Source organism: Camponotus vicinus, unplaced genomic scaffold (genome assembly GCF_025532165.1).
Source record: "Camponotus vicinus isolate PSW18456_S1 unplaced genomic scaffold, iyCamVici1.0 SCAF_1, whole genome shotgun sequence".
NCBI classification, from domain to species: domain Eukaryota; kingdom Metazoa; phylum Arthropoda; class Insecta; order Hymenoptera; family Formicidae; genus Camponotus; species Camponotus vicinus.
In genome coordinates this window covers 546,257-572,561 of record NW_028141945.1, presented here as the reverse complement: position 1 = coordinate 572,561, position 26,305 = coordinate 546,257, and the positions used below count along the sequence as shown (strand labels likewise).

General features: G+C 35.3%; 3 protein-coding genes across 19 annotated transcripts in view; 2 read left to right on the top strand and 1 right to left on the bottom strand.

Moving 5' to 3' along the window:
* The first annotated feature begins 1,750 nt into the window (after nucleotides 1-1,750).
* On the top strand, nucleotides 1,751-14,084 carry LOC145959259 (NADP-dependent malic enzyme). 9 transcript variants are annotated; one of them, XR_014434963.1, is made up of 12 exons: nucleotides 4,020-4,193; nucleotides 7,130-7,301; nucleotides 7,375-7,533; nucleotides 7,610-7,791; nucleotides 8,193-8,502; nucleotides 8,575-8,757; nucleotides 8,859-9,084; nucleotides 9,164-9,306; nucleotides 9,402-9,696; nucleotides 9,784-9,928; nucleotides 10,593-10,764; nucleotides 13,006-14,084. XR_014434963.1 is itself a non-coding variant. In XM_083077927.1 (12 exons), exons 1-11 carry the CDS (start codon nucleotides 4,102-4,104, stop codon nucleotides 10,061-10,063), a joined length of 1,920 nt encoding a protein of 639 aa, XP_082934053.1. In that variant the 5' UTR covers nucleotides 4,020-4,101; the 3' UTR covers nucleotides 10,064-10,109; nucleotides 10,593-12,025. The 9 variants fall into 9 exon arrangements, 6 of the variants coding, with proteins under 6 accessions (XP_082934055.1, XP_082934057.1, XP_082934053.1 ...); XR_014434964.1 differs by lacking the exon at nucleotides 13,006-14,084 and adding an exon at nucleotides 11,896-12,025; XR_014434965.1 differs by lacking the exon at nucleotides 13,006-14,084 and adding an exon at nucleotides 10,047-10,109 and having other exon boundaries at nucleotides 10,593-12,025.
* An 85-nt stretch (nucleotides 14,085-14,169) lies between these two features.
* LOC145959260 (RWD domain-containing protein 1) lies at nucleotides 14,170-15,640 on the bottom strand. Its single transcript, XM_083077932.1, has 4 exons — nucleotides 15,467-15,640; nucleotides 14,977-15,326; nucleotides 14,715-14,901; nucleotides 14,170-14,623 (listed from the first exon to the last, which is right to left on the bottom strand). The coding sequence occupies exons 1-4, from the start codon at nucleotides 15,534-15,536 to the stop codon at nucleotides 14,508-14,510; spliced, it is 723 nt and encodes a 240-aa protein (XP_082934058.1). The 5' UTR covers nucleotides 15,537-15,640; the 3' UTR covers nucleotides 14,170-14,507.
* Nucleotides 15,641-15,717: 77 nt separating this feature from the next.
* Nucleotides 15,718-26,305, top strand: part of LOC145959258 (sphingosine-1-phosphate lyase-like) — a 34,077-nt gene continuing 23,489 nt past the window's right edge. For 4 of the 9 annotated variants that reach the window (XR_014434958.1, XR_014434957.1, XM_083077918.1 and 1 more), the window contains exons 1-4: nucleotides 15,718-15,803; nucleotides 16,307-17,904; nucleotides 22,452-22,554; nucleotides 23,405-23,572. Coding sequence is in view for 4 of the 9 variants with exons in the window: in XM_083077918.1 (XP_082934044.1) it covers nucleotides 17,768-17,904; nucleotides 22,452-22,554; nucleotides 23,405-23,572 (408 nt within the window). In the remaining 5 variants the exon portion in view is untranslated. Of the gene's footprint in view, nucleotides 15,804-16,306; nucleotides 17,905-19,298; nucleotides 19,595-22,072; nucleotides 22,108-22,451; nucleotides 22,555-23,404; nucleotides 23,573-26,305 lie in introns of those variants that run through there. The other 5 variants (XR_014434959.1, XM_083077920.1, XM_083077921.1 and 2 more) reach the window with 3 other exon arrangements.

Here is a 26,305-nt window from a genome sequence, read left to right as displayed (position 1 = left end):
ACCTTCACGTGACCTTCAAATGACTCTTCAAGGTCAAACCAATGATACCATCTTATGGCCCCCTCGAAACCATACAACTTTTGTCTAAAACATTTTTCTCTATCTTGCTTATTTTTCGAGTTATTTGGCTGCCTAAGTTAAAATGGGTCACCCTGTATATTCAAAATTTTTATTATCAGACTAATTAAAAATTATCCGATTTACGTCGTGTTTGATATCATTTTAATCGCAAAAATCTCAATAATTCATTAAAATTACTTTCATATCGATAAAATAAAAAATAAAAGTTTCAGTTTTTACTTTATAATCTCGTAAATTGCGAATGGATAGAGGAAGTGAAGAAGCCGATTGTAAGAGACTTCGGAATTCTTTGATGATAGGTCATCTCGCTCGCTCTCGACTCGCGGTTTCGCTGTCGCTCTCGCACTTGACAGGTCGTAAAGATAAGCGGACTCGGCTTCCTCGCGAATGTAAACATCTTATAAAATAAAAACTGAAACTCCTATTTTTTATTTTATTCATTTGAAAGTAATTTTAATGAATTATTGAGATTTTTGCGATTAAAATGATATCAAACACGACGTAAATCGGATAATTTTTAATTGGTCTGATAATAAAAATTTTGATTATATATTTAACTACGTTTATCCGATTGATACCGTGTTTGATGTTATTTTAATCGCAAAATTTTCATTATTCCATTAAAATTACTCCCTTACCCTTATAAATATATCTTAAAATAATTAACTTATTTATTTGTCATAATTTGTCATCGGCCGCTTGCCAGCGGCAGATTTGATAACGAGATGAGCATGACAATACATGAGTACGTAAGAGCGAGTGAAACAATAACAGAAGCGAGCGAGATAGTAATAGGAGCGAGCGAGAGAGAAATAGTATGCCAGGCTGCAAGAAACACTCGATTTCCGAGTCTTCGTTGCTCGTGCTATTCCTATCTCGCTCACTCTTATTGCCATTTTGCTCTCTCTTATTACCTTCTCGCTTGCTCACATAACTCCCGTGTACGCTACACACACACACACACACACACACACACATTGAATAGTTAACGAGATATTTGATTCTTTAAGTTGACATAATTTTATATAAATTATAAAATATCTGATAAAATGTTCATTTTTCAATTATTTTACTTTAATAATTTTATGCACAGAATAATAAGAGGAATCAGTTAATGTAAAGAAAACATGATTGTTCTTAAACAATATGTCGCTGCTCATTGCATTCATATAATAAAAAAAAAAAAAAAAAATATATATATATATATATAGAGAGAGAGAGAGAGAGGATCGCAAATTCGTCATTTCTCATTTATATTAAAATTTATTTGATATACGTGAGCACCTTGCTATACAGCACTGGTGCTACCGACATTTTGTGCACATAGCACGGAACAGAACCAGAAATTGTGCACCTTATATGTTACCCTCTGAGAACATTCGTGCACCTTGGCTTCGTAGTTTAGGTGCACGTTTTCAAGGTCCACAGAGGGCGTATCGCTTTCAGGGATCACCTAAAAGCGGGCCGTGACACCTCTCATTCTTCTCTCTGTAAGAACCTTCCAGGGGATCTCTCACGCGATGTAGAGGATGGAGAATTAAAAGGAACAAGGACACGAGACTTCCGTATTTCTTTGCGATTGTTCGGCGTCACGATTATTCGCGCTACGTGGCGCACCTTTCGCGGCGCGTTTTTGTCGCCGCCGGCCACCGCTTTGAAGTTAGCCGTCCGTCGCGGCGCCGGCGCGCCAGGCGCGGCCGGCGTCCCTCGCGCGAAAACGCGCAGTCGCGCGCGTCGATCCTGCCGGGTGGGAGGTGCGATCAGCTGCGAGTAGCACGAGGAGAGCGAGATGTTCGTCCTGCAGAGGTCTATATTGTGAGTACTGAATCGAGAGTGCGGAATCTTTCGCTTCGACCGGGTAGCTTCCGGGTCGTCCCCGGGTCGTCGGCGGGTCGTCCCACGACTAGCACGCCGATGATCAGCGCGCGCCCTCCGCGTGTCACGCGGGGGATCTTCGCGATCCTCGGGAAGGAACTGACACCTCGGACGCGAAGAGACAAAGGGCCGCCGAGTTTAACCCAGCTCTCTTCTCTTTAGTCGCGCAATGCGGTGCTGAAAATAGGAGCGCCCCGGCAACCAACCGGCGATCGATAGCGGGTAGCGAAGCCAGGTTACTGACGCGCCGAGGCGAGACAAACTCCTCTGTCCAGGTGTTCCTCGGGACTCGTTCTCATTCTCTACCTCTTTCTCTCTTTGCTCCGATCTTCGCTCATGACCTTGATCGTAATCCTTGATTGTTAAGGACTCTTTCTTTTACAATATTTTTCGCTCGTCACCTCGATGAAGTTTTGCGGTGTTGTGGGAAGTAGTTGTCTAGTACTTCTCTGTAGGTTAAATAGCATATTTTTATCTCGCTTAACTTATATCCAAGGATCTTTATCTTGAATTAATTATCGAGAAATGCGTCGATATAATATGTAGATATTACTTGATATAGATCTCGAGAATTCATACTAAAGTGTCTTTTTTAAATCTCGAATTGCGAACGGTCGTTAATTAATTCGTTTTGACTGCGCAAATAAAAATTGACGCAGATAAGTAAACCTTATCATATTTACTGTATCGTTTCACTGACTATTACGTCACTGAAAGTATTAATATTCCGCGATACTTATCTTTTTCCTCCACTATACAATTCTTTTTTTTCGTAAGCTTTACCGGAATTTTCTGAATAAAATTGAATGTCAATCAATATTCTACTGCGAAATTGAAGTCAGCGGAAATAACGGATTAACATGGACAATCTCGTGATGTAAAGTCAAGGTAAAAATGGTGATTGCCCCTGTTCCGGAAGCACCAGGGACGTACAGTGACACATGACGATTCGTTCGTGAAATTAGAAAGAAATAAAAAACGCCACGAATTAAACGTTCAATCAAAACTATTTTTCCGAAAATTTATCGCGTGCACACGATCAAAGAATATCACTACATTTTTAAATTCTACAGCGAAATTTTTTCGAGAAGATAAAAAAGCGATTCAGCAAGTACCAAATCACAGATTCATGCATTCATTTCAATCTAAAGGACCAAAAATAGCAAACGTATAAATATTTGCATTCGTCTACTTTTCAACTTATTATAAAATCATCATACATATGATATAAAGAACAATATTCGTTTGCGAATAACTGTAGTCATATATTGAGAGAGTTTATTTTTGATCCAAGAAAATAACACGAATACATGATATTTATTTTTAAGCTACTATAAAGTCATGGAAGATAATCGACATAATTTATATAGAATATTTGGATTCGATAAAAAATAGTTTATAAAATAGTTTTTTAATAAATTTAAACAATACAAATAGTTTTATATTTCAACTTATATTTACTGTTCTATTAGTCTATTAGTTCTATTAGTTGCGACTATCTGACTGATTATGCATAATGATCGAAAGAAATACAACCTTAAGAAATACAAGTTTATCGTTTACGTTAATGACTCAAATTTAAATAGTAAACAAGAGATAAATAAAAACATTGTCGATTTTATCGATTTACCTTATTTTATATCTTATGTATACGTATCACTATTATATCGTTTTTCTCTCAAAATATTTATTTTTATATATTTATATATTTATTTGTGTTTTTTAGCAGAATATTTATATAATATTATATACAATATATTATATATTATATAATATATAATATATAATATATAATATATAATATATAATATATAATATTTTTTACTTATACTCTTATTAGTTTATTCTTAAAACTTGACTCATTTTGCATAAGTAGAATAAAATTGCATGATTATCAAAAAGAAGAATACAACTGAAGGGATCATCTTTCTTTTTCATTAATTATCATTTCGGACGCAAAATTGTTGACATACCATTGAAATTATCTATAAGTGGCTTCAAGATAATCGATAATAAGAACGATATATGGACACAATCGCACGGCGATAAAACGAAGCAGTTTGACAGATGCGCTCAGTTATCCTATCGCGCCGCGCTCGATTCAGTTTATGATACTTGACGTGCTGCGCTTCCACGGGTCGTGAGATGCACTTAATCGATTATTTGCGCAATTTACTCGAATGTCGCTTCCTGGTAATACAACAGTTTTGCGATCTATGCACGTATCGCCTCGTTTCGTAAGTGATGTCACACGTTATGATGCACAAGTTGAATATATTAGATATAATTTCGGGAATTGTGTCGGTTATCTAAGGACGAATTTATTATTAAAGAAAACTTATTATACTTTACAATAAGCTTTTCGTGGATATAAGCGTCATTTAATCTGCATGCGAAAATTTGCATCTTAATTGCAACTTATATTTTAACTTGGGAAAAACAATATTTCTCCTGACAGCTGATAACGAACATTTAAATTCTAAGGATTCTTTTTTTGCCTTTTATTGATACTTTTTTTTAGCAATTACTGCTATTGCATTTGCAACTTTTTTATTAAGACATAACTTGCTGATAAACGATTCGCAGAAGCACGGTGAATATTTTAATTAGAAGCTCGTAAATCTAAAGTAATCAAAACGTAATTTGCTAAAGTTAAAGCGTCGCGAACGTTCTTGGCATGCAAATCGATGTAAAAAATATTACCGCTATTGTCATAGTCGATCGATCATAGAGCTGTAAGAAAAGAGACAAGAAACATAGTACATAAGAATTGTATTTCTCAATGCAAATTTCAACGTGAAACCTGGATTACGTCACGCTGTCTTATATCATTGATGTGACTTTGTCAGATATTTATAGAATCCATTAAGTCGGTGAGAGGAGAATTACATAATTATTATTATTGGGAATTCCATTTTGTAAAGAAACTCGAGTCAGTTTGTTTCGGGATCATGCCTCGTATATAGTTAATGATTCTTTTATTCTGCATATACTATGTACAATCGCGACATCGTTTCGGTTGTTTGATGACAATGAGGAAACTACAACGACAAAGTCTACTTTACGTGGGAGGGCTACACGAGCATTAATCATAACGTCGGAACTACACTATCTCTAATTATAATGACAATGCAGAACAAGCACAAAAGCATAGTCGTAATGCTTACTCTTTCTATACATTATAATGCAATTATATCCGTAAATTTGAATAAAAAATTTATCATTAAGCACGTTTTAAAATCTCTTTAATTTTTAATTCGGGACACACAAAATTCATAGAATTATAATCTTTTTTTTAATTTCATAATTTTATATAATATGAAAAAAATTTTTTAAATACACATGTATACAAAATATGTATTAGGACACATATGTTGAAATATATGGCATATAAAATTGTCGGTAGAATTCTATCTTGAATTTTGTCACAAATTATAGACCGTATAAAGCGATATTAGACAATCTATAAAAAACATCGTGAGATCAGAATCATTTATTTATGATAAAAACGTTTGAAAAATTATCAAAATTAATATAAAATATATACGTAAAAGTATACGACAGATATATATAAAATAATAAATAGAATTTTTAAACACGCTATCACGAATAGAAAACTCGTTTAAGATGTATTTGACGATGTAACGCTGAAGAGGAACATCTGGTGCATGTTTAAAAGTAAATGTTCATTAATTGTTCATGGATGTGCTGCTTTAATTTAAAGCAACGCGTGTCTCGTGAGGGATTCAGGCTCTAAATGCGGCGTGGCTAATACGTATAAGCCTAATATACCATGACCATCACATCTCTGGATTATGACTAAAAACGGTATATACGTTAAAACGGATTTCGCACGGTTATTTCTTTAAAGCTGGCTTTACGCCACGGCAATAATAATAGCGTAACCTGCTTTGATTCTCGAGGTGATGTCAGGTAATTTCGTGGGTGTAAGATGCTTGTCGCGAGTCAGTATTTCAAAATTTACGACGAGATGATATCGTTTTTCAATCGTTCTGGAACAATTTTTGAACATACAAAGATCGTTTCGTGAGAAGCATCGCGTTTTATAACAGTTGATTCATTGCATTATTTTCGGAGAAAGAAATTGAAATAATTTTTTTTTATATTGTTGTGGAAAAATTTTTTTAAGATATAAAATTGTCTTTCATGGGCGTGGCACGGCGCGGAAGATCGTTTTATCTCATTTGATTTTGAAACCTCTCAAGTACGCCGGGAGGGAATTTTAGGAATTGCATTCTCCTCGGAGAAAAAGCTGACACTAAAGTTATTATCTACTTACTGCTTCATTCGCAGTCAGATTGATAGTATTCAGTTTCAAACATTTCTAATTATTATCTAATTATTATCTCCATTTATCGGACAATTATCGGTCTTATCACTTTTGTGATTAGCAGTAAAAAGGAAATCATAATACATAAATATTACGTCAAATGTTACGTCAGCTCTATCATTCTTCCATTTTTTTAATACTCGTAATTAGCGCTATTTTTCAGAAAATTAAAGTTGAAAAGTATCAAGTTACATTTATATATCATTAATTAATATTAATATAAGGATATGTATGTATATATCTATATATAAGATCTCTATTAAAGTAACATCTTTCTCCGAGTAAATTTTAAATATATACGAAATCTATCTCTTTTACCAGTAAAAGGATAATGAAAACATACATGCCCAAAACAATACATGATAAGAACAACTCATTTGTGTCAACGGATTAACGAATTTCAATAAATTCCATTTCTTAAATTTCATTAAATTGTATATCGTTCATCGGTCATCATCTAATATAAATATATAATAATATAATATAAGTATATAATAACATAATGTAATGCAATTGGAGAGTGAAATGGATATTATGAGATGGGTGTTATGTTTATTTCGCTAGCACAGAACTGTCACTTCTTCGGTCGGTTCTCACGCTGTTGATATTTCTTGAATGACTCATCGACTATGTCGTCATTAATTATAGTAGACGGTCGATGATGGATTTTAATACCGCGCGGCGAGCGTCAACTGCGGCTTTGTCGACCATGAAAAAAAAAAAAGAAAAAAACTTCTATTTTTTCCGCGAAGCATGAATAACACGCAATTTAATGCTGTCGAAGGATTCCGAATATAATATTTTCTCACGTATGTGTGCCAGATCGGCCAGTGGCAGAAATTGCGGTGGATCATGGACGCGAGCGCTTCCACCTACGCATATCGCTGCGAAAGACGGCGTCCAGCAAAGGAACATCCACGAAGTCTCGGGAGATGTGGTGCCGATAAACATGGTAAAGGGAATCGGACATCTCAGAGATCCCCGACTTAACAAGGTACTTTGTACTTCTGAAATTTTCGACTAACGATTTTTCAAAAGTATAAATATTTTTTGACACAATGACACAGGGCTTGGCATTCACTTTGAAAGAAAGGATCGCTCTGGGGATACACGGATTGCAACCTCCCAGATTTAAGACGCAGGAGGAACAGCTGGCACTATGTAAAGCTTCAGTGATGAAGTACACGGAGGATCTGAACCGATATTTGTATCTCGTGGAGCTTCAAGTGAGCGGCGCTTCTCTTTTCATCGCGTTTAAAATCGTCATCGCGACCTTAACTTTCCTCGCGAAATGATTTCCAGGAGAGGAACGAGAGATTATTTTTCCGTCTGTTGAGCGAAAACATCGAACAGATGATGCCAATTGTCTATACGCCCACCGTCGGTCTGGCCTGCCAAAAGTTTGGCGTGATCTATCGCAGGCCTCGCGGTCTTTTCATTACTATATACGATAAGGGTCATATCTACGAGATCTTGAATAACTGGTTAGTATCGAAGAAAGTATCCTCCCAAAAAATCTTATATTTGCACTCTAAATTGTATTTGTGAAAAAAAAAACGATAGCGTTTATTAACATTCGTATTTGTCCCTCTTTTAATAAATTACATGATTAATGAAGAAATGATCGTGAATTGAAAGAGAATGCGATTTTGGTCGGGGACACGTAACGTAGAGTTTAAACATACACGCGTCTGCGTGTGTGTTTGCTAAAAATAGAATCCCTCGTGATACGTACAACGCATTATCTTTACGTTATAATATGCGGCTATAAGTGAAACTGATTATTTTATGCATACAGTATATAACGCCTTAGTCTCTATTTCTATTTAATGTCTATTTCTCTGATCAGTTTCTATATTTACGATGACTTCTGTCACATTGCTAGGCCGGAGCAAGCCGTGCGAGCCATCTGCGTGACAGACGGTGAGCGAATTTTGGGTCTCGGCGACCTCGGGGCATGCGGCATGGGTATCCCCGTCGGAAAACTAGCGCTTTATACAGCTCTGGCTGGCATTAAACCGCACCAATGCCTGCCGATCACTATCGACGTGGGCACTAATAACGAGCAATTGAGGAACGATCCTCATTACATCGGTCTCAACAAACCTAGGAGCCAAGGTAACGAGTATGATGAATTGATCGATGAATTTATGGCTGCCTGCGTGCAAAAGTACGGACAAAACGTTCTTATTCAAGTAAGCTGACATACATATGTAATACATACGTGAATCTGATATGATAGTAATAGCGTTCTTATTATGTTTTAGTTCGAAGACTTCGGCAACCACAATGCCTTCCGTTTCTTAGACAAATACAGAAACAAGTACTGTACGTTCAATGATGATATACAAGGTACGGCTGCGGTTGCGGTAGCTGGAATCCTGGCATCCAAGAGAATAACTAAGAAGAGAATGGCGGATAATAAATTTGTCTTCCTAGGCGCTGGAGAGGTAAATTCTCGACGGTGTAATAACTGCATATTTCGAGTGCTAAATAATATGTTCCATCAGAGACATCGTAATAATAATATTTATTTTACTTGACTGTGTAGGCGGCCATCGGAATAGCTGATCTCTGCGTGAAAGCGATGGAGGCTGACGGTTGTACTCAACAGCAAGCGCGTGATAATATCTGGATGATGGACATCGACGGATTGCTCGTAAAGGATCGGCCAGAAGGTAATTTGGAAGGCCACAAGATCTGGTACGCGAAGGATTACAAAGTGATGAAAACGTTACTCGAAGTCGTGAGAGAAGTGAAACCTACCGTCTTGATAGGTAAAATAAACATATAGTACTCTTAAAATAGTATTCTATTTAAGCGACCTCCGAGTATACAAAATTAAAATATGCGCAGGCGCTTCGGCAGCGGCAGGGGCCTTCACTCCCGAAGTTCTCAAAGAGATGGCAAAGAATAATGAGAGGCCGTTGATCTTTGCTCTAAGTAATCCAACTAGCAAAGCTGAATGTACAGCGCAGCAGGCGTACGATTATACCGATGTGAATAATAATCCACGTTTAAATCGCATGCGAATAACGTCATTGATAACTCTTTTTTTGCTTTAAACCATCTTGTTGAATCTGTCTGTTTTTAGGGTAGGTGCATATTCTCTTCTGGCTCGCCGTTCGGTGAAGTGAAATACAACGGAAAGACGTATAAACCTGGACAAGGCAATAACGCGTACATCTTTCCTGGTATCGCTTTAGGCGTTATCGGCACTGGAGTACATCACATCACCGAGGATCTTTTCTTAATCTCGGCACAAGCTGTTGCCGATCATGTAAAAGATGAGGATCTTCAGAGGGGTAGTGTGTATCCGCCACTAAGTACCATCCGGGAATGCTCTATCGACATCGCGGTTCAGATAGCCGATTACGCCTACGCCAAAGGTTAATATTGTTGTAATTGCAAAATTGAAAAATACTGCTAATCGTATTATTCAATTCATTATTATCTGTTGCTACCGTTAAATACAGGTGGTTTGGCTAGCGAATATCCGGAACCGAAAGACAAGCGACAATTTATCATGAATAAGATGTACGATGCCAATTATGACAGTCCACTGCCAAATTTATACGAATGGCCAGGTGATTATGCCAAGCCTCGTATGTTACCGGAAAAGTAAGTACAACGAATGATTTCGAATCACGATTTTCCAATTGCACGATAGATTGCTCAAAGGATAAGATTTAACATTTTCGCAACAAGCTGTAGGGTTGAAAAAATAGATAAATCAAAGTTAGTTGTAGCAAATAGCGTCGCAACAGCGATTCTATGACGGCCTGAACGAGTAGGATTAATAGTAAGTCTGATTATAGTGAACTAGAGTCTTTAGAAGATTTGATAAATCTTTGGTTTTGATACAACAAACTTTGCATGTTGCTTTCTTATTTTTTCTTTTGCATTTTCTCTATGAGCATAATGCTTGAAAAAGTAAATGAAATTTCTATCACTATCTTCTTTTATAAATTAATATTTATGAATGTGTTATTTTGTAAATAATAGTTGCAAATGCAATGAAAATTGATACTCCATCTTGTTCTTAAACATCTTGCGTTCTTAATAGCGATTTATTTTGAGAAAGAAAAGAATAATATTAATGGCTTTAACATTACTAAACAATAATTCAAGCTTGGACACATTTTATATAATATATAAACTCGCCGCTTCATTCATATAATATTTCATTCATTCTCTCGCTACCTAGTGTTGCCTCTCTTCGATTCGTTCATTTTCACAATAAATTTCGATGAAAATTGCTTAAGCTTAATTAATCTTTTTCCAGAGATACAGTAGAAATCCGCCACGATTTAAAACATCTGTAGTGAATTTCATCAGCTGGGAGTATAAAGTTGGAGGCTATCATTATTATTCTTAAAAAATATTGATGTTTCTTCGACTTATAATCACTCATAGCATATGCAAATCTGCAAAATGGCTTGCAAACTATTTTAATTGTAAGGGAAGTTATTTATTTGCACGAAGTGTTAATATCATTGACATCTGAATAGATAGACGGATTAGCTGTCGATTAAGACGAGGGAAGCTTTGATATTCGCAGTAAGGGGGGACTCTATGAACTTCGATTGAATTCGGTTATTCCCGATAATGATCGGTTAATAATTCGACTCCAATTTCATTGACATCAAAGTTCAGCTCACATGTATTGTGCGAAGTTGTGTTGTGACTAATGTCATATTATTTTTATATTTATTATATTATTTTTAAATTTATATATATTATTTAATATTACTTTTAATATATAATATATTATATATATATATATATATATATATATATATATATATATTGTATATATATATATTATATATGTATTAAATAATATATATATACATCATATTATAAACGTACATACACACACACACGCGCGCGCGCGCGCGTGTGTGTGTGTGTATATATATATATATATATATATATATATATATATATATATGTATATTTTATGTATTATTTAATATTATTATATTTTCTCTAAATTTTCTCTAAATAAACACTCTTTAAACATTTCTGTGAAAATCTAGTTGAGAATCGATGATGTCAATGGAATCGTCATGTAATGTCAAATTGTGCCGAATACAGTCGAACATTGACGGAATTAACCGAAGTTTATGCTCCCCCCTTACTGCATTTATCAATTACCCCTCTCAAAAGGCTCCGTCTATCTATTCAGATGTCAATGGTTAATATAGTATGCAACAGCATGATTCGATTGCTGATAGCATTATTTATATGCGCAATAAGCCAATAATGCAGCATCCGTTTTCTCCTTCTATGTAGCAATATTTAAAAAAAAGTATTTCTGTAGGAATAAATATTGAAAGTATAAGGAAAGTTTATATACAACATATAGTCGCATTTTTAAAAAAAATACATTATATTGTCTTGTTCCTCGATGTCGGAGAATGTATGTATGTAAAAATGTATATCAAATAACGTTAATAGTTCCCCTTATCAATGATAATTAGATTCTAGAATTTTCTAGAATTTTTCCGTCACGCGAGCTCTATTAAAAATCAGCCATAAAATATTAAATATATTATTTAAGTTTCCCGATTTCTCTTTTACAGACGACAAGCTAGAAGAAATATGAGAATATTTTAAATCCTTGTTCTTTCTCTACTTCCTCTCTCGAAGACCAATTATCCTTATTGAAAAATAATTCTCCTGAAAATGAGGTTTTCCAAACTTGAACAAAGATTGTGACATGTGCTTTTCAAAAATTTTTACTTTGCGATATATCTTATAAAGAAAAAATTATTAATATTTTAAAAAATTTTAAATAATAGTATGTGAATATACATATATGCGAATCAAAAATAAGATTGGTCAAAAATCGAAATAACTTTCTTTGATATTAATGATAGATTTGATTGTGTAAAGACTTATTTGGGGAAAGCATATTGGAATTTCTAGTATTTTTATGAGTGTAATTTCTACAACTTAAGAATGAAATGTGTGTAGATCAGATTAAAAATGATGATTGCAGTTTTTAACTCGTTTTAAGCAATATATTTTTGATTGCTTTATGTGAAAGTAATGCAATATGAAGATATAAAGTAATAATGTTAAAATATTAAATGATAACGTTCGTTCGTTTGTCTCTTGAAATTCTTGTGTGATTTAAAAACATATAATTTCTTAATAGGAATTTTCTTTCTTTTCGTAAATAAAGAAGAGATTTGGGTTTGTATCATGTAACAATATATTTTGTTAAATTAATATTTTACTCTAGATGAATATCATAATCTATATATGCTCTAAATGTATATCATTATTATTCTGTTGGAAGTTGATTTTGTTGTGTAATATGCAATATTAAGATTTTACGGTCGTAGAACGTGTTAATTGTAATCGATAAGCACAGAATCCTTATAATGTTTAACACGAATACACACATATATTTTCTTTAAAAAAAACTTTCATCTGGAAGACAATATTAAATTTAACATTATACATTTTAATATTTTTCAAGTTTATCCAAGCGATTAATTAGCGACTACTAACGTCTCTTTGATAAGATTTCAAACTATGTGTTATATTTATTTGCAGTTTTTAAAATCATTATTTTTTTCGTAAATAATTATTTATAAGAATATTATTTATTTATACGTCGCTTGGTTAAACTTATGAAATTTACTACTATTTTGTGTGACTAACTGTGACTTTTTTCTTAACAGATTATAACACATTGGTGAAACACGAGATGACTACTTTGACATATATCTTAATCTTAATTTAATTTTTTGTAGTCAAAAAATAAATCTCTATCGTTGCGACTGGTTATATGAATATTATATATTATTTAGTATTAAGAAATTACAAGTGTTATTGACATGGTTATACTCGATGTTTCTTACGTTTAAATAATCTCATGTACTTATTTATTTAATGTAATCTCTAATGACGTAGCGATGTTGAATACAACGCAGAATTTTATACATATATGTTCGAGTATATAATGTATACAACTATTCACTCATTTCGACATATGGATTGTCAAGATATTCCAATATACTATAGATTATTTATTTTTTTAACATCTTGATTTAAAATGACTGCAAAACTATTTTTAATAACATATAATAATAATACCACTATATCATATAACAAACATAATACATCATATACTTATTTTGTATTTTAGACTTGTAATTAATGAATAATTGTCCTCCTTGTTATAATTATTTGATATGCTGTTAGAAATGAATCTCTATTTTCCTAATTTTTTCAAATAATGGCGTAAAATAAGTAAACCATATAAAACAGTTACTAATTTCACTAACAATTGTGCATCAAATAAGGTGCAGAGAATTATCAGAAAAACTTTGATTATTATATATAAAAATATAATATTATATATAAAAATATATATGCCAATTGTAATATTAATATCTTTTGTATTTCTGTCGTGTGACATGCATTCTTATATTTTGTAGAAAAGAATGAGATACAGATTAATCAAATGGAATTTTCATTGAGAAAAGTACCTACATTTTGTGAAATAAAAGTATTTATCGAGTAGTATTATATAGACTTTGATTACTGTCACAAAATAAGAGTTTTTGGGAATCATGCGATCTCCATACAAGAAAATATATTACGCTGCCATGAATAAACATCTTGGACATTGCAGGAGAAATAGATTTCAGATTGCAAACATATATACTACTATAAATTACTACTATAATATACTACTAAGTCTATATAAATTATAATGTTATGAGATTATAAAATAAATGTTAAATTCTGATCGTTATTTTATCAATGATATATTTATCTTGTATTCCTATTGAATGATGAGTATATGAGAGGGAAGAAGAGGGAATATTAACATAAACAGATGTTATGCGCGTTTCTTTAATAAACAAAGCTTATAAACAAAATTCATATATATATAAGTATAAAAATTATTTCGTTCTTTAAATATTTTCAGTTATGTGAATTTTATCTGTTAGTGAAATATTGGTTGAAGAAATATGTTATCTGTCTCAACCACAGTTCATTTATCACTGCCATTTCTTACTAAATGTATCCAGCTCACAAGAGAAATTCTAGTACTTAAAATATATTTTCAAATATATATTTTTATTTACTTTCTTTTTGTGTGTAATAATTTAGTAAATTTTTTTATAACTTGTTCTACATATCAGTTCATTAGTGACTACCGAATTAAACCCATTTAGGCACTATCATCCGAGATATTTGGATCAAAGTCTGGGTCATCATCATCATCATCTTCTAAATCTAAGTCGTCTAGATTTTGGAATAAACTCTCATCTACTTTTACCGCATCACCTATATAATAAAAATTATATATTAGATTTGAGTGTTTTTGAAATAAAAAATAGATTTAATTTCACAAAGGAATAAGGTCAAACTATGTTACCGTCATCCAAGAATTTAAGATCTGATTGATCCAATGTTTTATCGGTCATAAACAATTCTCTCCCTGTTAATTTCTTTCCCTCACGGTCTGCCAGTTCTCTTCGTTTTGTAAAACCCATTTCTTCATCAAATTTCTCCTTCCAGGTCAAAAAAGACTCCACAGTTACACGAGTTCCCTCAAATCGTTTCTACAAAGCAAAAGACATTATTACAATTGATCTATTTATGAATCATGTCATGTGTCTCTATCTCAAATATTTTACCCTCTCAGCTTCCTCTTCCTCTCTCTGCTTTTTCGCAGCAGTCTCTTCTCTCCTCACTTTTATTTTGTCCCACTGTACATTAAGCCATTCTTGAGCTGCGCTAACTAATGTAAAAACCATCACCATGCCCAGATTCTCACTCATTTGTTCCGTCAAATGTGCCTTCAATTTCTCATCATCGCCATTCTCGAAATTTTCCTGCTCCGTGATTGATATAAGTAATGGTTCATCTGGATACTTTGACGTATATGTAAATTCTAACCGACAACTGAGACCATTGTCAGTTTCTGTCTCGTATTCTTCCGTTTTAATCGGTATAGCAAACGTATAAAACGGTTCTGTCGCCAAAACTGTGTAAGAGAGGATAGATTCGCATCTTTGAAATATTTGCAATAAATGATCCATATCGAAAATTAAATTATCATTACATCTGTCATTTAATAGGGCATATAGAGAGGTTATATAATAGGAAACTTATCGTAGTACATACTTTCCAATTCCCCGCAATAAATTGACTCCAACGCTTCGATTTCATTGCGTTGCTCATCCTTGTAATCCATGATTAACAAAATATAAGTACGATCTCTAAAATATATAATTTGCAACTTTTAGCAAGCAACAAAATATCATGTCAAGCTGTTGCGCCTGCGTACAATATGAGAGGACAGTCGATAGGTCGATACTAAGGCAGTCGATAATCGAAGAGAGAATGAATGACAAGCGCGATATCAACTATTTTCACGTTTATTCATCGGCTACTCATCTGTCAATTTTACACGTGTTTATTTTCAAATTTAAACGAAAAAGAGTTTCTTGCGGAAAAAAAGGTGCGTATCAATATTATATTATATTTATTAATATATATTACATTTATTAATTTTTATATTTTACCATAAGAAGAATATTACCCGAGGTAGAACATGAAACTCATAATGACATCATCTAAAGTCACCTAAAAGTCATTTTTAAGTCATAGAAAAATCATAATGATCTCATTTGATATACTTTTGGCAATGTTTTGGTGACTTATTTATATATATATAAATAAGTATATTACGCAATTACTTGTTTATTTAATTATTCATGTATATTTTAATTATATTTAAGCAACATAATCTTTTTAAAATTATATAATGCGATTATTGAACTTAAAAATTTATAATTCTTTTTGTCATCTTTAACTCATTTTTTAATCATTTTTGTTTAGATAACTTTTAAGTGATAAATAAAATCATGATGACGTCATAATGATGTCATTATGAGTTTCATGTTCTACCTGGGACGCTGATGTCGCTGTGATAAGTAAAAGGCGCAATAAATCTTTCCAAAGCAAATCCTACTTGAGAGGTCGTCAAAGAGAGAGATATGCGCACTCTTCTCTCTAAAGATATTTATATAATTTATTACGTAAATTTACGTCTTCGTAGCAAGAGAGGAAGAAAAACATCGACTGTTAGTCAATGAAAAGCTCGATGTATCTAAAGCGGCGTAAAATTTGTCTTCTCCTCCTCGCTTTATCCTTTTCGCGATTCCACGTAAACTTGCTACATTAAAATATCGACATCAGCATGAAAAAGAATTATTAATGTTTTAAGTAAGATCGAAAGATGCGATCATGTTTTGAGAGAGAAGATTTTGACAAGGTATCAAAACAAAAAAAATCCCAGCAAACACTAAATAACAGTTATATAACTAGTTATATAACAGTTATGTAACAGTTACATAACATGTAACAGTTATATTATTGAGTAGGAAATTACAACTAACAATTATATAAATGTTACTTGATGTTTGCCGGGATGAGTTTCCAATATATCTAAAAGTAATATATTAAATACATGGATCAATTTACGATCCAAACGATACCGAATCGATCGTCCGCGAACATCCGCGTGAGCAGGAAGCGGGGCGGCTCCGGTCGCGCCGATCGCGGAAAAGCTCGCGGCGAGTTGAACGCGGAGCACCGGAGAAGAGCGCGAGACGGTCTCGCGGAACGGCCGGCTCTAATCAATACGCTCGTCGTGCGAAAGCGACGCGACGAACGGAAGAAACGAGAACGCGACGGCGGCGGTGGCGGCGGCGGCGGTGACGGCCCGCGCGCGCGGTCGAGCTTTCAGTCGGACGCACGCTCGCGTCGGGGATACTCGCGCGCATCGAGGGTACGCGCGAAAGAGAGAAAGAGAGAACACGAGCAAGAGAGAGAGAGGTACACGCACGTCCACCCGCACGTAAAGCGCGGCACGGGGATCGGCAACCCCGAAAGGTGGAGTAGCGTCTCGGGCGGCAAAATGGCGGTCGTGATAAGAAACAAATGATTGGGGATTGGCGAACAGCGATAAACTGAGAGTCGCGCGAAATCCATCAGGGGTGGTTTCGACGGCGGTGGTTCCTCTCCTCCGAGGGGTGGTGAGCGAAATTATACGTGCGACCGCGATTGTCCCTCCCGGGCCGGTGATCGGGTCGCGAGATAGAGAGACGCGTCGCGAGCGCGACGCGCTCTCCGCCCCTTCCCGGTGCGAGGAGGAGAACACCTACCTCCCGGATTCGGAATCACGAGGGTTGGCCATGAGGGATTCGGGCCGCGGGACACACGCTGGTCGCGTGCGGGCGCGCTGACGTGTGAGCTGTGTGATTCGATTATCGATCACGGGATCCAAGTCGGCGAGCCGGGGGAGGAGGGTGCGCGTACGACGTACTCGAGGATGCTGCTCGCGGAAAGAGCGACGTGGTGGAATTCGGCCGCGGGACAATCCGGAGCGGCAAACGGTTTCGATGCCGATTCGATAGATTGATGGACCTGATGCCGACGGGGAGGACGATCGCGTCGCAACCATGCATCTGCACTTCGAGAAGAATAACAACGCCAAGTGCGACTGCAATATCTTGTCGCTCAGCTGGATGGGCAAAGTGCCGGACGAGTCGCCGGAGGTAAATTACTTCGAGATAATTGATCCAATCATTTCAGATGCGTCAGCGTATCTTGTTATTTTTTACACTCGATCGATTTTATTAACATCAAAATTTTCTTTTTTTTATCATACGTTGATCGCATCGAGGTACGCGGATATGACAGAAAATTTCTCTACGCTTTCCCTTTAAAAGTCAAATCGAAATCAAAAAGAAAAAATTTCAGATATAAATCGAACGCAAGTGCAAGAGGCTAAAAATATATTTTATTGCATCGCGTTCCGCGAATCACGAAGTAAAATGATACCGTTACTCGCAATCGTTAATAATACGAATTAACGTATATTAGCGTATGTTATGCAACAATCTAACGACGCATTATTGCACAATACGTGCGCTGCGGATAATAGTCCTTACGAGCAAGTTGTTGAATGAGTTTGCATATATTCGTTGCGTATCGCGTATCGGATCGAGAAACTTGATCTACAAGCGAAGAAGGTTTATCTTCGTTTCGACACCTCTCCAGCGAATTTTTAGATTCCGCAAGATTATCCATAGTTATTTTTATGTCGATCGCGACGCGCTGACATAATCGCGGGGAGACTCTACCTTTACAGTAATATATCGTCTTGAAAATATCGGAAAAATTTGTAATTTCTCACGACAGAGATCAATTTTTAATTCCAACTCAGATGAAATTTCATTTTGCGATATATTTATAACATTTGGAGGGGAAAAAATTATAAACGGAAACAGCGACCGGCTACTGCAGTAAAATATATAGACCCGAGTAAAAATACAAAATTGTCGCATTTTGACGTATATCTTGCTGGGAGTAAACGATGATTAGATGAAACTTTTCGCCTTCGAGCGAAAGCTCGCGCGAAATTAATTTGTCCCGCCTCGCGTGAAACGGCTAGGGCAATTAGCTCACGTTCGTTTGCTTACAATTACAGTAGAATTATATTAGAACGATATATATTATACTATACTGTAATATATTCAAGGAAACCTGATCCTACATCTGTTTGTAACATTAGAGATCTTGTGCGACGATAGCGATACTAAGTCCTGTGTTCACAGAAAACGGCGACTCACCAACTTCAAAGTCGAGAATTAAATGCGACTGATAACAATCGTTAATTCTCTTTACAGCTTTATGTATCGTTTCAAACAAATTAAAACAGACCTGGGTGATATCTCGCGGTTGTAATTAATTAATTCGCTGCTTAGTGATTCCATCGCATAATAGTCAGCCATAGAAAATATATCAGAACTCTGAATACCTATAAAACTGTTAACGTATATACACATGTAATTAAGTAGATATGTAATTCCTAGCGAGAATCTTACAATTTTCGAGGGCGTCTCTTTGCGAGAAGTCTCGTAAGTCAATAACGACCACATCAAAACAGTTACCAACGAAGATTGGAATCCGTCAGGACGAGGTGTGCACGTTGCACGATCGTTCGAAGGAGGGTTCGAAGGAGGGGCGAGACGTTGCGAGGGTGAAAGATTTCACAGTGGAGGGTTCGTCGTCGTGTAAAATCTGACTTGGCGACGAGGATCGTGCTCGGCGTCTCGAGTGGATCTTTTCACGGACCGACTAACGAGTGCCCAAGTTTCCCGCAACGAGCTTTGTTCCGTACCACTTGTCGAGGTCATCGAGAAACACGAACTGGTACCGCAGAGAGGAGCGAGAGAGGAGCGGGTGTGTAACCGCGAAATTTTTTTTCGCATCGAGGAAATTTTCCATTTACTTCGCCGCCTACGTAAATGATTCCGAGATTACACGTGGCTCTTTTCGATAACACGATTCAATAGAAAAGAAACCTCAAGAATAATTGTTCTCCGTATTTTTCTCAATATTATTCAAAGATGATTTATTACAGTATAATTCTGAGAAGTTTAAAATTGTGAAAAATATTTTAATTGACTTTTCGTGTTATATAATATGTATTAAAAAAGTTTTATTTCGTTCAAAATTAAAATATGTCGGATGAATTTAACTTTCAAAGCGCACGTGTTTATTGTAAAGATTAAGAATTTTTATAATGAAACAAAGAGTCTGTGTCATATTGCGAGAAAGACAGAGGACAATAATTAATTATCCATCACTGGAATAGAAATCCGCTAGAAACCCGTTCCATTGTATTCATTAATTTTATAACATATTTTCTTAATTTTTAAAATTTTGACATTTGCGATATTAATTTTATTATATTGATTTAAAACTTCTTAGTTTTAATATTAGATTTATATTCATTTTTTGAAAAACTCTTAAATTTGATAAACGATTGGAAAATGTTTCGGTAGATTTCCTCAATTTACTTAATTTATTATTCATGCAATATGTACATGAATCAAGATTTTAAAATTTGTAATAAAGTAGTTTGAAATTATAATTAATATAAAAAAACTATGAGAAGCAATTTTTCTTTCTTGGATTTTAAAGAAAAAAAAATTGTTTTTTGTTGAATACGACATACAACTTTGCTTTTAAAAATAATTCTCATGAATATTATATTTTCACAAAGCTACGCTTCATCTTCAAGCTTTAGCGCTGTCTCTCTCTCTTCTCGTTTCTTTTAATGATCTGTTCATGTTTTCCCGGTTCAATATTCATGTGTACATGTGCAATGTACAACAGGGATTAATTTGATTACCGAACTCTCGGACGAGGCAATCGATCAGAATTAATTACAGCCACCGTGCTTCTCGATCGACGAGCACGTTTCACGTTTCGCCTACTTCAATTCATCGCCGGAGACTGCCAATCTGCCGATCAACGATTTGGACGGAAGTCGGCCCTCGGAACGCAGGAAGAAACGCGATGAAAACCCACTTGGGGACGGGGGGCTCAATTACTGGAAAAATAATTGACTTAGCAGAGGGCGAATTCGATCGAGTCGCTCGGAGTCTGCCATCCCCGGGGAAAGAATTCGCGATCAGTAGGCAATATATCATTATTTTTTTCTCCCGTTTTCGTTAACTATACTCTCTCGCCTGATTATACGGTCGTAGTCGTAAGATGTAGTGGTTCGTAACGAAAAATGCCAATATTTTATGAATTTATGTACATCAGAGGTCTCGATCGAAAATGTCCATAAGCCATTACACGCGATATAAATTTTCGATGTCTCCGTGAAAAAGGTCACCAGGAATAAATGGCGATCCATCAAAAGAAACCATAATGCGCCATAATCGAGGATTTATCTTTCTCGTGCTACCTGGTGAATCTAAAAAGATTCTGCCGCTAAAACTTTTTTATCCGATAGACAATATTATTTTCTCGCTGGAACAAGAGACGGAAAGGAACTTCGCTAAAAATCCATAATCATCTGCCAGAAAATCAGAAGGCGCAGGTTTCACGTGGATCACGGTCTCGTGTAATCGAGATAATCCACTCCGTACGTTTCCATTATACTCCCAGTTATTGTAAATCGCGCTCGCACATCGATAACGTCATTATATCAAGAGCCGTTACTATATGTGCCATTGTTCGCCGGAAAATTGTACCGAGACTTTTCGAGCACTAAACTCTCCCGCGGTAAAAAAAAATCTCGCCAGCCTCCCTCGCACTCCGCGTTCGTTCCACAAGGCGTCCCGTCTTCGCGCAACATCGATTTCCACCAATCGAGACCTCTTTTCTCCTCGCCCCCTATTTTCCGCGGATTGCACCCAACGTGTTTGCGAAGATTGGGTTACCGCTGATTTCTCTTCCCACCCCTCCTCCCTCGCCACATCTCTCCCTATTTGTTATATGACTGTGACTTGCAAATAAAGACCACCCTCGTGGTCATCGATCACACCGCGACGTTTGCGAAATGTTTCGTCTCGACACAGGGATAGAAATCGGGACGCGATTCTGCGAGGGCCGCGCAACGAAGATTTGGACGCTAACGAAGATTTACGAGCGAGACACAAATTTTTTACGATAACCACGAAGGATTATTGTCTCGAGATTTGATCTCGCAGCGTTTTCACGTCCGGCTTTCATTTTTTTATAGCTGTCTGCGGAAGTTAGCTATCGAATTACTTCGGTCTTCCACATCGCTACTGACTCTACTCCACTCTTGTTTCAGCGTAGATGTATCCCTCCTGGACTACATCTCATTATGGCTACGCAAAACATCTCCGTTAGATTACATTTTAATTATACTGGCAACCCGGTGAATACGCGAACTGTCAGAATACGCCAACTTATCTACTAGGAGCTACAAAGTACTCGTATGCTTTAGTCGCGCTATTTTGGCCGTAATTTAATCTGAAATTTTAATGAATTTCTAGGGTATAATTATCTCGCACACATGACATTTTAAAAAAAATTTCAAACGCGGATAAAAGAAGGATGATCCTATTTTCGAAATCTCTTATATAAATGCGAAAAGTTCAGAAGTATATTACAGAGATATTTTTTGTTTCTTAATCTTTTGCTATTTTGTTACATATTTCTTCCTATGCAAGGAATGATAAACTCTCTTTTTTTAGTTAAAAATGCGCGTTATACTATAATTATTATATAAAATTTGAATGCTCTTTCAAAATAATTGTATTCGACATTGCAGAGGTCTATCGATGGGAAGAATGCCAAAGAGGGAGGGAACAGATGCAAATTATCCAGATCGAATATTTCCTGCATTTGCGATTGTTTCCCGTGCCAAAGCCGAAGTCTGAAATACACACTAATATAACTTTAATCTCGTTTTCATATTACAACAATCTCGTAAAAATTCTCTATTGGAAGAAAATTTATGGTATTATACAGTAGATAAACTTGATATCTCTTTCTATGCACACGTGTATCTCGATGTTGCTAAGGATTCAAATTGTCTGTAATTACGCCCACATACGTATAGTCGGAAAATGAAACCCTTTATTTTCAGCATTGAAGCCTTTGTTACTTGATAATGTCATGTTTGAGTTGAAAATATTATGTGTCAACAAATAGATAGCGATAGATCATTCTGACAAGCATCTTCGATTTTCGCTGAACGATTATGCTATCTAATATTGAAAAATACGATAGTTGTCGATTAATTAATGTAATTGATTATTTTTCATTTTCAATCTATCGCTTTTATTATATACTTGATTGTGCAAAAGCGCATATGTAACTTGTATTAAATGAAACTTGTATTAAATTCCATGCAATGAATAACATTAATCAGCGTTAAAATACGTTTTAGGAAATGTTTTCGTTGTGTATGATAACTCACTTGGATAATTTATTCGCGTAAATTCAGAAAATATCTTATTTAAGTCGCTTTCTGGAGAGTTGGCGACTTCAATCATTAAATAAAGTAGGTCGCGATATTTTACGTGACGGCTCTTTTTTCGATTCCATTTACAATCGTTACAAATTTAAAAATATCCATGTCATGCTCGTTCCTCGAGAGAATTGTTAAAAAAATTACCGCGTTAAAATCATCGAGGCGCCATAAATCGCGAGTGAATGACGTTTCGCGCTATTTTCCACGAGAAGAAACAACTAACACGGTTGGCTCCTCTTATTTACCAGGATGAAGGATGGAAGCTCTATCGTACAAATTACTACCAAGAAGGATGGCTGGCTACCGGCAACGCTCGTGGCTTGGTAGGGGTGACTTTTACTACATCGCATTGTCGTACCAGAACCGCGGAACTTCCACTCAGGGCAAATTACAATCTCCGAGGGCATCGTAGCGAAGTGAGTATCGCTTTTCTCTTTGAACTTCTTGTCGTCAGCTTGAATCGCCCATGAACGTTTGAGGGAAACCAGTATTTCATTTCTTCCTTTTTTAAGTATTTCAATATGTGTTTTTGAAGTCTTTTTTTCAGGATTTTTTTCGGTTAGGGAATTTTAATATAAAAAATAATATTTTTTTTATATATCCTGTAGCTCAAAAAATTTTACGACACCAAAACAGTAACTTATAAATCGAATGCATGATCAATTAATTCGGTAACTGATAGATATCATGATTTTACAATTCTCGAAATCGGGTCTTTTGACGCGAACAATATTCTATCCACCGCTACTTTGCAATATCATGGAAGGAAGCATGAGAGAGTTATCATTTAGTAGCAGCCAATGTGTATACACTTTATCTGCTCGATACCAGTCGCGGAAACTGGTTATAAAGTGTGTGAATTAAATCGACAAAGAAATTGGATGGTTGCACGATGCAGATAGGAGTCTCATATCATTGCAAATAAGAACGATGATATATTAAATCATTAGAGGAAAACAAATATCGTAAAGATTAATATATTATATATATTAATATATATATTATATATCAAGTAATTGCAGGGAATAAATTGTTTTCTTTTTTTTTAATTACGTAGAGTAAAAACAAGCGTTTTTAATCCTAAACTACTTCAATATTCATTTAAAACGTCAATCTGCGTCATACTTTTTTATTTACACGTAATTTTTACTGAAGTAGAATTTTTTATACAAGGAAAAGAAAGTAAACAACATGGAGGTTTCTCTCCCTTAGGATAGTATAAAATGGATAGACAAATGGAAAAGAGACGTGTTTCGAGAATTGAATCTAAAATAATTTTTGAAAGAAAAAAGAGTAAATTATAATTTTTCGTAAATTTAAATAATTTAGATAGTTAATCTAATTTAGATAGACTAATTAATTTCCTAAACAAGTGTACAGTAAGTTTATATTGAGAAAAATTAAATTATTATTTATTATTAAATTAACTATTAAAGTGTTTTTGAAATTCATTTATAAGAATTATTACGTTCTATGTTCAGCTCTCTAACAAGTCGAGCACCCTCTAAGTTTCCGATATTTCGAATGGCATTCTTTTCATTTCAAAAAATATTTAATTTGCCCTGCAATCTATTTATTTGAAAATACGTGAAATAGAGATTCATCGCAGTTAAAAACTGGTTCATTTATACTCGTTAAAATTGATCCAACCACCCAACTTTTAAGGGATATATAAATCAACTTCAAAACTTTTTATCAAACACATGATCGTATTATTGAAAGTTAAAAAAGTGTTTAATAAACATAAAAATATGATATGAATGTTTTCTTCTTCATCGTTATTAAAAAAAATATTAATAATATATAGTCCAAATTTGAATCATAATTATGTTTGCCTACTCGGTAATATTAAAAAATTCCATTTGTAGATCGAGCTGTAGTAAAAACATCAAATACGCACAATATGCCCCCCATCTTCATTTATATTTAAACAAATTCGATTTTTTTTGTTTTTATCTTAATTAGTGCGATCCATCTATCTCTAAATTACTTTATCGTGTGTGACAATATTAATACCTTGATATTTTCATATAAATTGAATAAATTGAATAATAAATTTCTCTTTCTCTCCACCTTTTTCTATTTAATGCTCATTGATAATATTGTTTACATTTCATAAACGATTTACATTCTCGATTGATTTATCGTATAAACACTATGATTCAAATTTCTGTAAAGACTACAACATTGCAGATAATAATTGCAAAGTTTGCCAATATTTCGAACAAAGCAATTTATAGTTTCGCAACGCGTATTGCGTTATACATACATCGTTGTATACGCGTCGGCGGCGGCTCCGTCGTGGCCGAAACTTGGTGTAATCTCGGTATCGATAGTAAACGGCCAGAGCGAAGCAGGAGTCCTTTGTGGCCCTTAATCGATATTAAGCCGTATGGCGTGCGCTTTTAACAAACTGCCTGCAGGTGCTCATAGACTTACCTACCTATCTACGTCGTACGATTTCACAAACTACAACGCCTACCACATATATACACTTCGAGCTATTCCGTCGCCGGCTTCTCCAATATTAATATCACCGGCTTAAAATCTCGGGGGTTGAACCCTCCTTCCTGCCTTCCTTCCTTCCTTCCTTATGTCCGCGCGTTATTACGTATATAGCGTTTCGTTTCCTCTGGAAACGAACCGTCTTCTCTTCGCCAAGTTCGCGCAACATATCCCGGATCTTCGCCGTCTCTTTTCCGCGCTGGAAGGAGACTCGCATTACAATAGAACGAGTAATGGCATCTGTCTACCGTAAATCCACGAACAATATATATGGCGCTTAGATACGAAGATCATTACATAAGGATAAATGGTAGACTACACATAGCGAGATAAATCGAGCCATTTCCTTTCCATTTCGCGATTCGAAAAATTCTGCTCCTTTTCTGAATTTGAATTTTTTTCTCACTGAGATACACAGATTCCCTCTGATGCAACGCACTACGCGTATTCACGGGTGCGAACGCATGGCGCTTACGATCACGGTGCGCCCTTTACTCTCGCCCCTATCTTTTATAGATACGAGCCACTTCTACTTGAGGGGTTGGTTCCGTGGGGTAGCGGGACGTGAGGAGCGAGGGTAGGTATCGTGGATTGTACATAAGCGTTGCAACGCACTCTAAGTGACGTGACGAATGAGACATTGA